At 37.8% G+C, this 17467-nt stretch overlaps 1 protein-coding gene across 1 annotated transcript in view; it reads right to left on the bottom strand.

Moving 5' to 3' along the window:
- Positions 1–17467, bottom strand: part of SYNE1 (spectrin repeat containing nuclear envelope protein 1) — a 276957-nt gene that overhangs the window by 242080 nt on the left and 17410 nt on the right. Inside the window, exons 4-9 of the mRNA XM_067293579.1 lie at positions 16455–16538; positions 13122–13142; positions 12775–12867; positions 9434–9612; positions 7203–7399; positions 6949–7058 (exon numbers count right to left, since the gene is read on the bottom strand). Coding sequence (XP_067149680.1) covers positions 6949–7058; positions 7203–7399; positions 9434–9612; positions 12775–12867; positions 13122–13142; positions 16455–16538 — 684 coding nt within the window. The remainder of the gene's footprint in view (positions 1–6948; positions 7059–7202; positions 7400–9433; positions 9613–12774; positions 12868–13121; positions 13143–16454; positions 16539–17467) is intronic.

The raw sequence follows: 17467 nt of genomic DNA on the forward strand, positions 1-17467 counted from the left end.
AGCAATTGAAATCTTAAGTAAGATATTCCTAAAGTCAAGGAGGGAATGATTGCTTCACAATGTTTTGTATATTACTTTTAATTCACACTATAACTTCAGTTCTGTCGAACACTAAATTTTATTCCTCTGTGGCTTGTTTTATTGTTGCTGAAAATCATATCTTTAAGATAAGTCTTTACAAAGCCTCTGTGGCCACAAGAGTTCATACAGAAATTTGAGTGAAGTAGGTATTTTGCAAGATTTTCTCTTAACGTAGCTTAAAACCGTAATAATGGCCACACTTGGACTGAACAAGAACAATTCCTTCTGAAATACAGTATCATCAGGATTAAGAATACTTCTATGTTACCTGAAGATAAAGAACACAAGAACAGCACAGTGTCATTTCTCTGACATTAAGTGGAAAGATAAAGTTAAGAGGTGGCAGTAATTCTGTGATTTTTTTTGTTATTATTTAATCAGACAAATGTTGTGTGCAATATCTTGTTTGGGAAAACATGTAGATGTTTCAGCAACAGCCTAAATGAATGGTGTTAAAGACATTGTACAATCCTAAAAAAAAAAAAAAAAAAGTATTTTATCTATTTATTGATTTTTATGATTTCACAGCTTTCCATTTCAGTGCATCACTTGTCACATAAAAAGTTGCTTCTGTGGTCCATGGTTGATACAAAATCATTTAAGTCTCAGTTCTGATAATAGAAATAAATTATTCACTTTCTCAGACACCAAGGGACCTGCCACCATCATCCCTCAAGTTTGATGAGCTATCATTCTTAAAAAAAGACATTGACTAGTGCTTAGTGATCTGCATCCTTAACAAAAAAATATCAAAAGGATATTCTCCCAAATAGGTAAATTATTTTCTAAAGCCTGCAAATCTCAGGTAGCACACAGATCGGAACATAAGCCATCAATGGAAAGCTATCTGGGAGAATAGATAGTGCTTTTCTCAGTACAAGGATCTTTGATCTGTGATCACATTTCTTTTAATTTCTCTAAGCCATTATCACTTACTCCCTATATGCTGCCTCCAAATAGCATTTTAGATTATTACCTTATCCTGATATCAGTCTATGAATATTCACTGATTTATAGAGATGAACAATGAAACTGGAGCACTCAAAAGCCAAAGAACACGAAAGAATGTAATTAGAGAAAAGCATTTATAGGTTCCAATATAATAAGAAGGGGGTACAATTTAAATTAACATAGAAAGTTTCCAGCTGCGACCCAAAGTCAAAACATTATTTTTTTAATTGATCTGCCAAAGTTAATTTGAAAATTACATAGTAAAGAATACTTTGGTGTTTGCAGAGCTAAAAAATATACATGTGTGTTTCATAAGTAATTTAATTATGGACTGGAAAAGGAGTACCTAGTTGGGGGCTCAAATATGTAATTATAAACCTGTTCAAATTTTCAAGCAGAGGCAGGATAGAATTTTTAAACATAAGCATCTAAATCCCCCAAAATTATTATCTGTATTGTCTATGCACCCAGAAAATCAGGGCCCTTTTAAAAATGTTTAAATATGAATTCAATTAATGAGGCAATCCCTCTTAGAACCTCTGGCTTATGTGTATATGTTACTGTCAGCACTGAAACACATTCACTGACAACAGTATCACAGACGTACTGTGTAAGCATAATCTTTGCAGAATGAGCTATTAACTTCTCTCCTTAAAAGCAGACACTAAATTACTGGAAGGGCTCAGGAAGTCATTTTTACAGTTCCTGGTCAGGAAATTCCTCTTACACTGGGGAACTCTTTGGTGGTATAAAGATGTTGAATGTGACAATATTATCTTTGAATTACTTGCTCCTCATGAGAGCAGAAGAAAAGAAAGACTTTACATGACATATATTCTCAAGGAGTGTGCTTCCTCCATATTTGAATTGCCACCAAGACAAAGTAATTGGCAGAGATTTTACCACTTCTTCACTAACTCAAGAAGAGTTGGGTGCTGTGCAAGGCTAATAAGTTACAATAGGGTCCCATCTAAACTGCCCAAACTTTTGCTTGAATGGAGTGGAAACTATGGCAATAACTCAGTTATGCGTATTAATCCCCACTTCAACATATATCATTAGATACGCATAATATAAGATGAACCAGGGATCACACTTGGCTGAAAATAACCTTTTACTTAATAATAAAAAAAAAAGTAGTGTGAAATAATGGTAATTAATCGGATCTTATCAAACTATAAACACAGTTAGCTGAGTGCAGTGACAACTGTTATCTCTTCCTAATATATTCACATCTGCAGTCCTCTAGTTTCATCTCTGAATGTTAATTTCAAATAAAAAACCTCTGTTAAACTTCTGAAATTCTCTCAGTTCATACTTGAAAATTGTAAGTATCTAAACGTCCAAGATGGTTAAAAAAGTTTATCTTTAAAATTTCATTATAATTTATGTGAATAAAAATGGCAGAGCATATCATGTAATTACACATGAATGCTCTTTCCTTCAAACAGAAAATCCACATACATCACTTATACTATGATGTATATAATCTAATATCTACTCTACAAGTCTAAAGACATACAAAAATACCCATCTAAGATTAGATGAGTAGAAACATATCTATAATCTAATACTATTTTCTCATATTTATATCTACATTTAAGAAAACTATAATGAATCTTAGTGTTTTAGTTAAGTTGATTTGTTTTTCTATAATATTTCTACAGAATTTACAAAATTAAGCATTAGGCTGGTGTAAAATGGTAGACAGACTCGTGCTGTTCATCTACTTGATCTTTTGGAAAGATTAACATAAGGCTGGCAAGTCAATGTGTATAAAAACATCTGAAACCTGAAGACAAGATAAAATGGATGACAAGCATGAAAGGTCTATTGTGAGCTATTATTCTGCAGCATTTTACCCTTACCTTAAATTTCATAAAAGAAATGACAAAAGTTGGGATTGCTTGAAGTAGTTCCTAGCAATATGAAACAAATAGGAACAGAAGAAGAAGAAAAAAGAAAGAAGCAAACAAAATAAAACAAAGCAGGCAGAAAGTCCAGAGAGAATAACAGAAGAGCCACCTGTGTCAAAATGCATATAATGGGTTTAAAATATTAACAAGTTCATATCTTTAACATATCTAGTGAAGGAATTTTCAAACTAGATCTGATTTCTAGACTGCTAGTCACTACATTATTTATTTTATCTGGAAAAAACAGTTACTTATCTTACAGTAACCGTAGTTCTTTGAGATGTGCACATCTGTGAACTTGTGTAAGCAACACACATGATCCATGCATGAGATATTAGATCCCTCTTAACTCTGGAAATGCATGTGCAAATAGCCTGTCCCTCCAATGCCAAATAAGGGGCAAGCTTCAATCACTATTCCACTTTTTCCAGTGCAAATTCCTTACAGGTTGGACATTGAATCAGGAGGGAAGAACAACAAAAATTTGCACGGACAACACACCTCTAAGAACCACATCGGCCACTGATGGCTGGAGGAGATGAGAAAGAGGGACAGAGCAGGGAATCCTTCCTTCCTCCTCCTCAAAAACTGTCTATACACATTCCACTATCAGGCGGGTTTCTTCTGACTAAATATAGGCATCTGCAACTGAGATAGTCACTCTTTATGCTCATTTATGGCAAAAGAAAAAAAACAATCACATCACCCAATTCACCTCATTCTAAAGAAGGCATTTAATACAGATCAGATGAACTATATCCTGAAAGCGCTTAATTTTGGAAAACAAGAAATTAAGAATACCCCAGGACTTTAGGGAATAAGAGACAAACAAAGCTTTTCTCAGGTAACCTGGATTCTACTATTCTGTGATATATTTTTCCTTATACTAGACTTCAGGTGGAAGAGGAAAAAGCTAAGAACAGCAGGATTATACCAGTCAGAAATAGGTAAACCAGGTTTGGCAAGAACATTTAAACTAAGAGAAAGATTCATCTCAGCTTTAACTCTGCCAAAATGCTACGTAACATGAATCTGCAGTAGACAATTTATTTAGGATGCCATCTTAAGAGACACATCCACCTGGAAATGTCTCTCTCTCGCTTTTAGATTCTTAGAGTCAGAATAATTCTGCCCAAATAACTAAACTAAATAACAAAAAATTACTAAGGAAAGTTTTATGATGGACATGGACACTTCAGGTCAGAAAAGCAGAAAAAGAGAAATAGAGGCCGATCTACCTTGCAGTGCTAGCTACAGTGATCTCAAATTCACTTATATGGTTTCCACAAACAGTGCCATTTTAAAACAAACGGATCTTACATGTCTGGTCTGATCTTGCATGTGTTTGTGTACCTAGAATAGAATCTGTGGACAACACCTCTTAAAACAGAACTGAATTTCCAATTACCTTCTAAGTGAATTATAAGCACACAGAAATAGTTTATATCTGATTCACTGCTAACACTGCACTGAGAAAGGGAGAAGTACTCTCTCACTTAATTTTTTTTTTTAATCTATTTATTTAGTCAAGGTGTACATCAGAATACCCATGGGTAATAAAACAACAAGAGTAAAAACACTTATATTTTGTGGTGAAGAAAAGCAGTTGCCACACTATGATTTCAAGTAATTACTTCTATCAGAAAATATTTCCTTTAAATTTGCAAAGTGATAAGCTTATGAATGTTTCCCAAAGTACTAAATAATTCTTCCTCCTAAAACCAGAATCTATTATTGTATTTTTCAAAAGGCATTTAAAACCCCTCTGTTGTACTCTTAGGATTTAAACTGTGATTGCATTTAAAAAAGCTTTCCATTGCAAGACAACCTTTACTGTTCATATTGTGAATACTGGGACCTGCTGTTGCGGTAGCCTTGCTTAATCTGGTGATTTAAATCATACTTTGTTTAATTCTCACCAACCCATAAAAAATTCAAAGTTTGCCCTGAAAGATGCAAAAGCACCCTGTGAAAAAACCCTACAAGTTATTTGATTATAAAACACTGGATTGTGATATTTTTTTCAATTTTCCCGTTAAATAGAAATCATTTATTGCATAAACATCAAATGCAATATTTATATTTTTTTATGCTTTGCGCTGCTGGATTTTCAGCACTAGAATCTCTCCATAAGCATCATGAATAACGTAATATTAATGAATGACACTTATTTCACAGAGGATTATCTGGATAACATATTTCATCTAGGTATCCTGCAGCCAACAGGATCAACCTAATTCCTGGCTTCTTCCTCCCCCTCCACCCCCCATGGAGAGCTTACATCTATCCAGTCCCAAATACATGAAAGCATTGTGCTGTTCTTTTCTAAGAGAATCTTTGGGAACTGATTCCAATGCATACTGACTGCTTTACGGCCAGTGACTACTTGGTGTCATGCATTGCTCACTGGCCTAGCTCCATCCAGCCTCTCCCCTATCAGTGCGATTATCACTTTTTGACCAGAGGTGTGGGAACTGGGAATTACAGCACACAGATTAGGGAGTGAGGTATGCAGTGCATATGTGAGTTATTGATTTATGCAGTATGGCATGCAGGGAACCAGAGGTTCTACCAAAATACACCTGGATTGCCTTTGGAATATCATCAAGGCATCTAAGGAGAGGAGGTGATCCTGAGCTAAGCATGTCAAATTGCAGAATTTGTATTATTCTACTGCTAATTTAATTTCAACTCTAACCTACTTTTAATCTTCTAATCTACTGGTAATTCTAGAGGGAACTTGGTATCCTCCTCTTACAGCTCATGCTATAGTCTCCAGGGGCACAGCCGGAGGCAGGTAGAGCATTTTTGTGAATGGAGAGGCTGACCGCTAGATCCTCCCATGCCACCTCTGCATAAAGCTCGCGAGAAGGTGGTGAAGCCGCGCCTCAAAGTCCAGATCCAGCGCAGGTGACAAGGTGGCCCTGGAACAGACCCAGCCAAGCCTGTTGGCAGCGGGAGCCATGTTGTGCGCCATGGCTGGGAGACAGCAGGACTGCCTCGGCCTGCCACAAGCCGCAGCAGGAGGCTTCAGCCCTCACTGCCTCTCCTGCGGTAGCCCCATCTTTTAGTCAGATGCTGTGGCATCAGCACACTTATGTTCTCACCACAATGCTGCAGCAAGGAAAACGAGTAATTGCAGTGCTGAGGCAGTGAAACTGGACAGCAAAGCTAAAGCTGCCTTAGTCACACCTAGTAAATCACACAGCCATAAAGAACTAGATTCACTCCTTTCAAAGCTCTTCCATAGCTCTGTAGGGGATCTGAAGCAACACAGATAAAAAGTGCTGCCTCTTTCACCCTTGCTGAGGCTGAGCAGATTGCCTCAGCAGTATTTCCTGCCATTTGCCATGAAGGAAGCGAATGATCAGGATTAGGAAGTGAATCACGATCCCTTGGCATCCCTGAGTACAACCATTCTAATGCAAAGCCAATGGGCTAAAACATGCATAAAGCAAACAAATAAGAAAAAGCCACAACTGAAAGCAGCCCTGTAGAGGGAATAATCAAACATTACTGTGCAACAGAAAGAAATCTGTCAAGACCATAACTGCCTCCCAGGCCTAAAAGCCCAAAGGTTAGGCCTAAGCAATCTCTTAGACTACCCTTGCTCTTATCCAGAAACACAGTGTGATAGAAACAGAAGTGACTCATTGCTTCAGGTAACACATATTGCAATCTCATTGCTGTTGTGCTTGAAAAAACTCTTAGAGCACTTCAGGATCCACTGGTTTGCTACCACTTGCCATAACTGTTTCTGTTCCTTTTGGCTCCTGCTGCTGAAAATGAGAAGATCTCTGCAGGATGACCATTTTCTCCATCCACCAGTACACATTTGCAACACTGCTTCCTTTATACTCAGCTGATCTTCCCCAGTTTTCTAGCTCTACTTGCTTTTCATTTGAAATGATCTTCAGAAGGAAATATGATAAACTATAAGAGAGCTATAAAAAAATATTTATAACTCCTCCCTCATGATAAGCTGATTAGAGAAACTTACATCATTCTCCTGCACATCAGCCACTGTATGATGAGGATCGGGATAGTACTTCAAAAACTGGGCTACATAGGTCATGATAGACTTTTCATCTGGCTTGTCAACATCCACATCTAGACAAGTACAGAAAACACAGGAAATTAATTTAGAGGTGAATGGCATAAAAATGTTACCTAACTGTCCAAACAAATCAAACACTCTAATTTAAAGTAACTTATGCAAACAGTCTAAACTTTGTTCAACTGTGCTTTAGGTACCTTCTGGATCAAGAAGCTTTGGGATTCCTAGTTCTACTTCTGCGAGGGTGAAAGCTTCTTCCAGGTTTTCCCTATTTGATCTTCCTTTCACTTTCTCCATGTCCACTAAATCTGGACGGATAGCATGAATAACGGAATGAAATGCAATACCACTCCTCCAACTTTGTCCAAAATCTTTGATTTCAATTCCAACTTGCCTAAAAATATTAAAGAAAAAAAGTGACTCACAAGGACATCAGGACTAGGTCAAATAAGAGAGGAGATGGGATGCTCCACCCAGAGGCTATACATCATTTGACCTAAACTACCTGTTGTACCTGCAGTGCTAATCAGATCAACTACAGTTCCACCCATCCACTGCACTAATTCACCTCTGCATACAAAGATCCAAGATTTTTGTGCCATGTACATACATTTGCCTCCAGTGAGCTTGCTAGTGGTGATAAGCCACTGGTATTTTGAACAAATGAACTGCACCACAGTTCTTGTACAATACATACCGAGCATGCAGATATATACATTTCAATTCACTGTTCATTCCCTCATTACAGAATACTTTATATCTCCCCCCATTATAATGGCTGCAGTCCAGTTAAGTACATCAGTGTTGTACAGGAAGAAGAAAAAAAAAAAGGAAAAAAGAAAAACCAGAAACTGACTGCAGTAATCTGTTTTCTTTTAAAATGAAAGCATGAACTCCAATATCACTGCTGTTCAGGCCAAAGCGTAACTTAAATAAATTTCTTAAAATTCCTATCTAAAGCATGTGTGATACTATAACTTCATATACCCAGAACGTTTATACTGTTACTAAAAAAAAAAAAACAGAAATGATGAAGAAATAGCAATATACCAAAGTGAAAGTAATCAGAACTGAATCACATATCTGATTACTTCAAAAAAAATATTTTTTTTTGAAAGGTATGATTTTTCTTCTTTTTCATTATTTATTTATTTATTACTTAGTCTGAGCCTGTAAACTTCCTCTGAGGACACACTTAGACACTGAAGTAGTCTTACCATTTGGAGGTTCACAGCAACAGTAACTCTTAATGTAGATTTCACCCGAAACACACTCTAATCTTTGAAAAACCTTTACTGACTTTGATGGGCACTTGGCCAGCCCTTACACATTCCAGTATAAACAAGGGCTAGGCAAAATGTACCATCACTTCTCTACACTTCTTACAACACTTTTCATCCTTCTTCCCCATAATGTGGGCAATTTAATTTATGGACCTCTCTTTGTTCGTATTTTGTATGTTTACATCTGTTTGAAAATTGCAGCTGCCCACTTTCAGTTTTTAGCAGCCTGTCTCTTACCAACAAGAGTGCTGTAGGAAGAATGCCAAATTAGACTGAACTGCCCTACAAATGACTGTATTCTACCTATTTATTGAAGAACTGGAGAAAAATCTATGTCTTTATGGTTATATTTAATTTTTCTGAGGCACTATTCTAGAACTGGCTAGTCCCCCTCTACATTACTGAACCTGATTGGTATCTTCAAACAATAGTGGTTACTTAATTTGAACAAATAAATCCATTTTATTCTTTTATGCCTTTGATTTTTATTTTCTTATTGTGGAAGTAATCAAATTACTATTGTTTCTTTGATCCAATTTATGGATTTTTTCCTTTTTGTAAGCAGAACAAACTTGCGATAATTGTACCAAATAAAGGAAAGCATTCTGAAGATAGCAAAAGATCACAAGACTAAACCTCTGAAATAATTCATTTTAAAAAGAATGAAAATTCAGTAATATGTTACTTGTATCACAAAATTGCAGTAAGATAGTCATGATTTTTAATCACCTGTATTTCAAGAGCAAGTACCAGAATTTACTGTTCCTGCAAGCTCTGTCACTGAGAAGTGCTATTTCAGTGTGGGACTTACATTGTCACATCAAGTGTTTTGGCAACAGGACTAACACATTGTCATTCAGACAACATCTAATTCCCCTTTTCTGTTCCTCATTCTGTCAAAGATAATCCCATTCATTATTCAGAGACTCTAAAATGTAATTGCTTGTAAAATTAATGCAAATTATTATTTACTATCATTTGTTGTACACTGGTAACACTTAGCAGCCCCAGTCATCAAAAAAATATCATCACAGGGAGGCGCTATATAAACACAGAGCAAAAGGACAGTCCCTGACTGAGATGGTTCACAATCTGAAGAAATTTACATTTAAGATACAAATTCAGTTAATTTGTGGGTTACTTACTTTGCTGCTGTGTACTGTATCCATTTTAACAAAGCCTTCCTGGCGCTTCCCTGGACCTTGGTTACCACCTTCCGTTTGCTTGGAGGACTCGCAGTTTCTGAACTGACAACACTCTCCACAGAAGAAGCACTGCCAGACAATGACTGTAGCTGTGGAAGGTTGCTTGTCAGCTCTTCAATCTGCATTAAAAAAAATAAATTACTGGACTGACTGTAGATAATACTCTTAATCCTCATTACTTTCTTTTAAAATATAGTAATAGGACTGAAACTAAAGTTGGACAGGGCAGTCTTTTTTCTTAAACTGTATGTAAAAGTACCCTCAAAAATTCTAATTTATGGGCCCAGACGATGGTCTTAATTTCGGATGTACAGAACATCTAGCAATCATTGACTTTCCTGACACCTTACAGCTTGAATAGCATGCAAGTGTGCCATGTTACTGACCATGACAAATTATAATTGAAACAGGAGATGATGGTTTACATCTACCTTGAATTCAAATTATAAAACAATCTACTGATTTCAGAGGTGACTCTTTCAACTTAAAGAATCTGAACCAAAATAACACTTCAAACCATCTTTTCCAGATACTTAACCAATAGTCACCAAGAGTGAGCATCATCTGGTTATGACCAGCTTCATTCTTTTCCCAGCCCTTTCTTAAAATAATGGAAGCGATCCTGATGATCTCATATGGATAGTTCTTTATTTACCATTGTATTGTTTTGGCACAAATTCAAATGCAGCTCTTCCTACAAGTGCCTTTTTGATGGAATAGTGAATGCAGCACAGACAAAGTGCATTAAGTATTGCTTGGAGAGGGTACATGACAATTACTTGCACCATGCCTTTCATCAAATGAAAATCATTAACTTGACTCCTTCAAGAACATTACAGAATCACAGAATCGCTGAGGTTGGAAGGGACCTCTGGAGATCATCTAGTCCAACACCCCTGCTCAAGCACAGGAGCACATTGCACAGGATTGCATCCAGGCGCGTTTTGAATATCTCCAGAGAAGGAGACTCCACCACCTCTCGGGGCAACCTGTTCCAGTGCTCTGTCACCCTCACAGTGAAAAAGTTTTTCCTCATGTTCACATGGAAGCGTCTGTGTTTCAGTTTGTGCCCGTTGCCTCGCGTCCTGTCACTGGGCACCACTGAAAAGAGTCTGGCTCCATCCTCTCGACTCCCTCCCTTAAGATACTTGTACACATTGATAAGATCTCCTCTCAGCCTTCTCTTCTCCAGGCTAAACAGGCCAAGCTCTCTCAACCTTTCCTCATAAGAGAGATGCTCCAGTCCCCTAATCATCTTTGTAGCCCTTTGCTGGACTTGCTCCAGTAGTGCCACATCCCTCTTGTACTGGGGAGCCCAGAACTGGATGCAGTACTCCAGATGTGGCCTCACCAGGGCTGAGCAGAGGGGGAGAATCACCTCCCTCGACCTGCTGGCAACACTCTTCCTGATGCACCCCAGGATACCATTGGCCTTCTTGGCCACAAGGGCACATTGCTGCCTCATGCTTAACTTGGTGTCCGCCAGCACTCCCAGGTCCTTCTCCGCAGAGCTGCTTTCCAGCAGGTCAGCCCCCAGGCTGTACTGGTGCAGGGGGTTATTCCTCCCCAGGTGCAGGACTCTGCACTTTCCTTTGTTGAACTTCATGAGGTTCCTCTCCGCCCACCTCTCCAGCCTGGCCAGGTCTCTCTGAATGGCAGCACAGCCCTCTGGGGTATCGGCCACTCCTCCCAGTTTTGTATCGTCAGCAAACTTGCTGAGGGTGCACTCTGTCCCTTCATCCAGGTCATTGATGAAGAAGTTGAACAAGACTGGACCCAGGACTGACCCCTGGGGGACACCGCTAGCTACAGGCCTCCAACTAGACTCTGTGCCACTGATCACAACCCTCTGAGCTCTGCCATTCAGCCAGTTCTCAGTCCACCTCACTGTCCTCTCATCTAACCCACACTTCCTGAGCTTCCCTATGAGGATGCTATGGGAGACAGTCTCGAAAGCCTTGCTGAAGTCTAGGTAGACAACATCCACTGCTCTCCCCTCATCTACCCAGCCAGTCATCCCATCATAGAAGGTTATCAGATTGGTTAGGCATGATTTCCCCTTGGTGAAGCCATGCTGACTACTCCTGATCACCTTCTTTTCCTCCACATGCTTGGAGATGGCCTCCAGGATGAGCTGCTCCATCACCTTTCCAGGGATGCAGGTGAGGCTGACTGGCCTGTAGTTCCCTGGGTCCTCCTTCAATGTTCATAATGAACATTAAGTTCATTAGCAATTTGGCTTTAATAAGATAAAGGTATATCCAGAGGACATTGCAAGATTGGTCTATTCTGTCTACTTAAAACCTAAAGATTTATAGCACATCACTGAATGAGTCTCCCACAGTGAGAAACACAGTTCTCCTGTATCTCTGCTTTCATTTGTGTTAAAATGAGATATCTGTTTGTGACAACTAAAGAAAACCTCAAAAAATGGCCCAAGTAAAACCGATGCAGAAAATTAGAGTCTCAATAACTTTGAGAAGTATGATCTTCCCCCATCATCTCAATGAGATACAAATTAAATAAAAATGTAAATGTCATTCCGGATAACTTTGCAAGAGGGAGATCTGAATCACTGTGATGTTACACTGGTTGGTGCTTAGGAGAACAGCACCCCTTAGACATAAGGAAGCCACATCATGAGGGAGCCAAAGCGCTCTATCAAGGAGAGCAACAAAAACAGTTGTTTTTTGCAACCGTCGAGCAGTGACTCATTTTGCTAACTCATATGGACAGGATTTAGAAAAACATTTCTTCCTCCCACCCAACTTCAAAGAACGCAAATAATTTATGATTCAATCCCCTCTCCATTTACATCATTTACAGCTGAATTTTGTCCATGCAAATACCTGCACCTCCCAGTGAAATCAGCATGTTTACACCTACTGCCTGAACATAATTCCTGTCTGGCATCAACTGCACTGCAGTCAGACATAGAGCACAATCACCATCAATGTTGCTAAAGGTACCACTTATTGCAAGAATCACAATTCTTTTCCTTTGTTGTTCTATTGTATTATTCAGAAACAAAAGTGGGAGAATATATCCCAACAATAAAGGAACACCATTCTAGGACCAGGCCAATCCATTCCAAAGACTTTAACTTTACCCAGTGTGAAAAACCACTATTGTCAACTGTTGCTTTATTCAGGATCAGATCCTCAGTTAGTTACAAAGACACTTAGCTGTCGTGAAGGATTGGAATGACATCAGCTCATACAAAGTGATGATCTGACATTATTTGAACAAACTAGATTGAATTTAAAAAAAAAAAGTTGTACCTGAAAATATAAAATTATGGTCCACACCAAGCCAAGCACGATAGAAGGCCTACCATCAGCAATATCAGTTGAGTTAATGTTAACAAGCTTAATCTATTTAGGAAAGAAAGCATGTGTTACTATCACACACATAAGGAATGATAACAGTTATGAAATGGATTTCAAATTGGTTTTTATATTTTTAATGCATTTTTGCAACCAAATAGCAAATCTTGATACAAAAATACTGTTGAATGATGGAATTTCACTTTTTGTCCAAGTACAGCTATAGGTAATGAAATTGTAGAAATAATATTTAATTTCAGGTAGAAAAAACACGGCAAATTACATAAAACCATTGTACAAACCGGAGATCCTCTGTATACGGACTAGCATGAAAAGCAAAGGGGAGAAGATGATACACACAATAACTTGAAAATGAAAAATGCATTAATTTAATTTTAGACTGTAAAGAAAGGACATTTTAACAACAGCTTACAACAGAATTAACAACTAAAGCAAATTAAATATTCCATAACAGACACACATCATAAATTATGCAACTTGTTCTTGCTATAGTTCTAATAGACATGGAATGCAAAGAGAAGAGTTCAAGAATAGATGAGAAATAGAAAAAGGAAAAGCAAGAAATAAAGATAAGAAAAAAAAAGGCCACAGTTATCCAGTAGAGAGCCTTTTATTGGAAAGGATTTTACCACCACCAATTAAGACTTCCCAGTGAAACAAACATGATGGTAATTCTTTAATTCTTAGAAATAGGTAAAGAATATGAAAAACTGAGCTGTCCATGGTCACGTGCAGTTATTCAACAGAAAGAGATTCCATGAATCCAAATTCCCAAAAGCTAATCTATAGTCTGAATGAGGTATTACCCTAAAATAAGCTCATATGAGAAAAGGCAGTAAAGGAGGAGATAAATAAGAATATGTCATAAAAAAAATTAACAGACAAAAATGCTCAAGGAAATAGAAAAGAACAGGGAGTATCAGAACATTAGGAAATATAGTGGTCCTAATTCCCTCAGCAAAGCTAAGGGAGTCTGCCACCAACTGTGACATAGATGTGAAGGGCTGTTAAAGTGCTCATGCACTGCAAGTTTGCTCATGGAAAAAAAGATGATGGAAATGCCTTGGCGAATAGGTGAAAGAAAAGCACAAGACTGACTTTAAGTGACCTGGTTTCTCTCCACAAAACAGAAAGACTGCAGTCCTCTGAATCAGCAGCTGGAAACCCACCAGATAATGTCAAGAATGAACAAAAAAAGCCCTGCTGTGCAGGGATGCAAAGCTAACTCTTTACGGAATTAAAACTCCACAGACTGCTTGGGAAGAGCTAGAGAAGAAATCCCCACTGATTATACTTCCGATTGCCTTCATCAAGAAAACTGAGAATACTCTGGGAAAATTGACGTCTTGCTTCTCTCTATCCGTCAATGAGGAGAATTTACTATTACCTAGCTAAAGAAAAATATATTGAGATCATCATTCTCCCAGCTGGCTCAATTCCAACAAAAGCTTTTCTTTTTCTAGAAAGCAAGGGGTTTTTTTACAGGTATTACAGATGAAAAGATTCATGGGGTCTCAGCTAAAGCTTTTGATTAGGTCACTCTTCATGGAGACATAACCTATCTAGTCTAGTTATTGTGTTATCTCTGTCTTATATTCTATTGAAATTGATTGAAGAACTACAAAATAAACTTTTCAGAACCATAAAAAAACAGCTTGGTCCAGAATGATATCTGCCAAATGCCAACCGTATTTTTGTAGCATAATGAGAATATTTGCAGGAATGCAAATATTGGTTGGGTAGTGAAAATAGGAAATTACTTTAACCTGTAATAATCATTACTTACGGGAGATTCCATGGGGGGGGAGAGGGGCCATTGGTGGTCCAATCACTGTAACTGTGAGAACCATATACACATTTTGGGGTCTTCCTCAGATCATTCCTCTTTGCAACAGACATATCCTGTGCTTCTTGTATACAAAGGTCCCTCTTTTCCACTCTTTCTTTTCATCCTCCCCCTCCAGGGGTGGGCAGCAGCCTCGGGGAGGAGACTCTCCCGACCCCTCTCCAGTCCTGCAGGCAGCAAGGGCAGCCAGCCACCTCCTTTCATTGGCCTCCGAGTGCCCACCAGCAACTGTGTTCAGTTCTTGGAGAGGCACCTTGTTGCCTGAACAGCATCCCCACCTCCTCAGGGACAGAAAGGCTGACAGACTGGACAGACACGTCCTCTGGGCTGGATTCAGCCTACAGGCCACCAGGTACAGCTCATCACTCTACCTGGCACAATGCATATTTCCAATTGCCTTTACTAGGGAATATTGCATACTGATGGATACACAGTACATACAAAAATAACTTAAGAAAAGTCCAGAAAAAAGTGTCTTGGATATCACAAGCAAAACCACAGTGCTCCATTGCTGGCAATATATCTTCAGCAGGGAAAATTACTAAGCTGCACTGCTACTAATTCTGGGATCTGAGCTGGATCATTCAAAGATCTGGTCACCCACTACACTGGGCCACGTAGACTAGGAAAGCACGGCTTTTTGCTCCTCACCCTAGTCTTGTCTTAGACTATACAGGCCTTACCAGGAAAGCACCTCTCATTTTGAGTCTTCCACTCTCAGGCTGCATATAACACAGTTTGTATTAACAAACTGTACTACATTAACTAGTAAAATTATGGGCTCAGGCAAAAATTTGATTTGGGAATATATTTGTTTTTGCTTTGGTTATATATTTTTGAACATAACTAAGCCAGAAAAAAGAGTTCTCTTATGATAGATTTATTTCTACAGGAAACTGATGATCCCATGTAACTGAAAAGCAATTAGGTCAAGAGGCCATAGGGTCAGAGAGAGGCAAAGCACGCCAAAATTCAATGACTCCTGGTGCTATGGCATTGTGGAGAAATAAAATACATCAGGTGTTGCGTCTGTATTTAAAAAAAACTTAATATACATAATAAAAAGGACAAAATACCTGTAATCTAATTGAAAAAATGTAAATGTAAGTCAGTATAATACAGAGAGAAAAGTCGGAAATAAAGGTAGAAGTATATTGCTCTTATTTGGCATTCATATCTGGAACATTTTGAGGGTTTCATTTTTTTGTCTTTTGTTAATTTTCTAAGATGCTTTCTTACCTTTCTAAAATGGCAACAGTGCTGATTTTTTTTCCAGAATCAATCCAGGAATTAGTCTGAAGTCCTGACAAGCTAATAAGGGTCACGCTGTTCTAAATTCTTATGTCTGTACTTCCAGGGTACTGTGAGTATGACCACTAATGAAGTCCATAAATCTATTCTTTTAACTATAAATTAATGCCTCTACTCATGATCATCATTCTTAACTTTGCTGAAAACAGTAACAGGGAAGATGAAGAGCTGAAGAGCACAGAAAAAAAGGAAGATGATCATCCAAGGCGATTCTCAAAAAAAGAACTCATAAGAAGAAAAGTTTTATCCTATACACTGCTACATACTAGCTTTGGATCTTGACACTGTTGTTTTACATGTTTACAGCAGTTTTTAGGCATTGTGTAGAAACTGAGACTGCAGACATAGCATAGGACAATTAGAGCCAGTAGGTGGATACAAATCATAAATTTAAGGAGGAAAGAAAAAAAAATATAGGCAAAAAGGAAAAGCCAGGACTAAGTGCTACCAAACCTACCCGCCTTCCTTCTAGGAACTTAAGAGCTGTGCCAATGTTGGCAACCCAGTGAATTCTCTTCAGTTGACGTCCCTGTTCACAAGGCTTAAAGAGAAAGAACAGTGCAAGCTCCAATGAGATTTATGTAAATTTGCTGAAAAAAATGAAGTTCCAGATTGTTATAAGTGCATATGTACATATGATAATCTGATTTACATGTACAAATATTCCTTGGAAAAATCAAATAGGATTTGTGCATATGCCAACATGGAGGACTGATATATATATGGGAAGTAAATGTCATAGTTCTATTATCAACAACTATAGTTGCCTTAATAATCTCAGGACTCAAGCTGATAAGTATCTACTATTTATTTTTATTTTTCCTGAATGTATACATGCCAGAATGTATTCACTTCCTGAATGTTTACAACGTTTGTTGAAGTTTTAAATATCTCTAAATAACTAATTACAATCCTCATCATATCAGAGATTTGTTTCGCCTATGTAACAAACCACTTTTATTTTTTTAATGGATTTGAGACACAGTAACATGCTCTCAGTAAAATATTTTTGCCTGAAAAGGAGAAATCAAGGTGGTTGTTATTTTTAAAATTTAATGTGCAATAAAGACATTTTTCCTAGGGGATTTTTAATCAATTCTCTCTAATATCTCACTGGTGATAAAAAAAACCAAACAAACAAACAACCCCCCCCCCAGAAAACTATCACAAATCACAGCTGAAAAATAAATTTTCCTGAACTCATGTAGGTTAAAAAAAAGACAGAATTCCTTTAATTAAATCAAGAATATATCCTAGTCTTCTAACATTTTAAAGTGGAATTTCAAATTACCCACTGAATCTTATATTTTAACGAAAATATACAACTACTTACTACATTTTAAATTCCTATTCATAAAGTTGCAAACAGACATAGCAAAGGTTTGCTAGAGTCTGAAATTCCTTTTGCAATTGCTACAGAATATCATATTCTGCTATATCATATTCTTTAAATTAACCAGGCCGCATTCT

This window comes from Apteryx mantelli, chromosome 3, assembly GCF_036417845.1.
Source record: "Apteryx mantelli isolate bAptMan1 chromosome 3, bAptMan1.hap1, whole genome shotgun sequence".
Taxonomy (NCBI): domain Eukaryota; kingdom Metazoa; phylum Chordata; class Aves; order Apterygiformes; family Apterygidae; genus Apteryx; species Apteryx mantelli.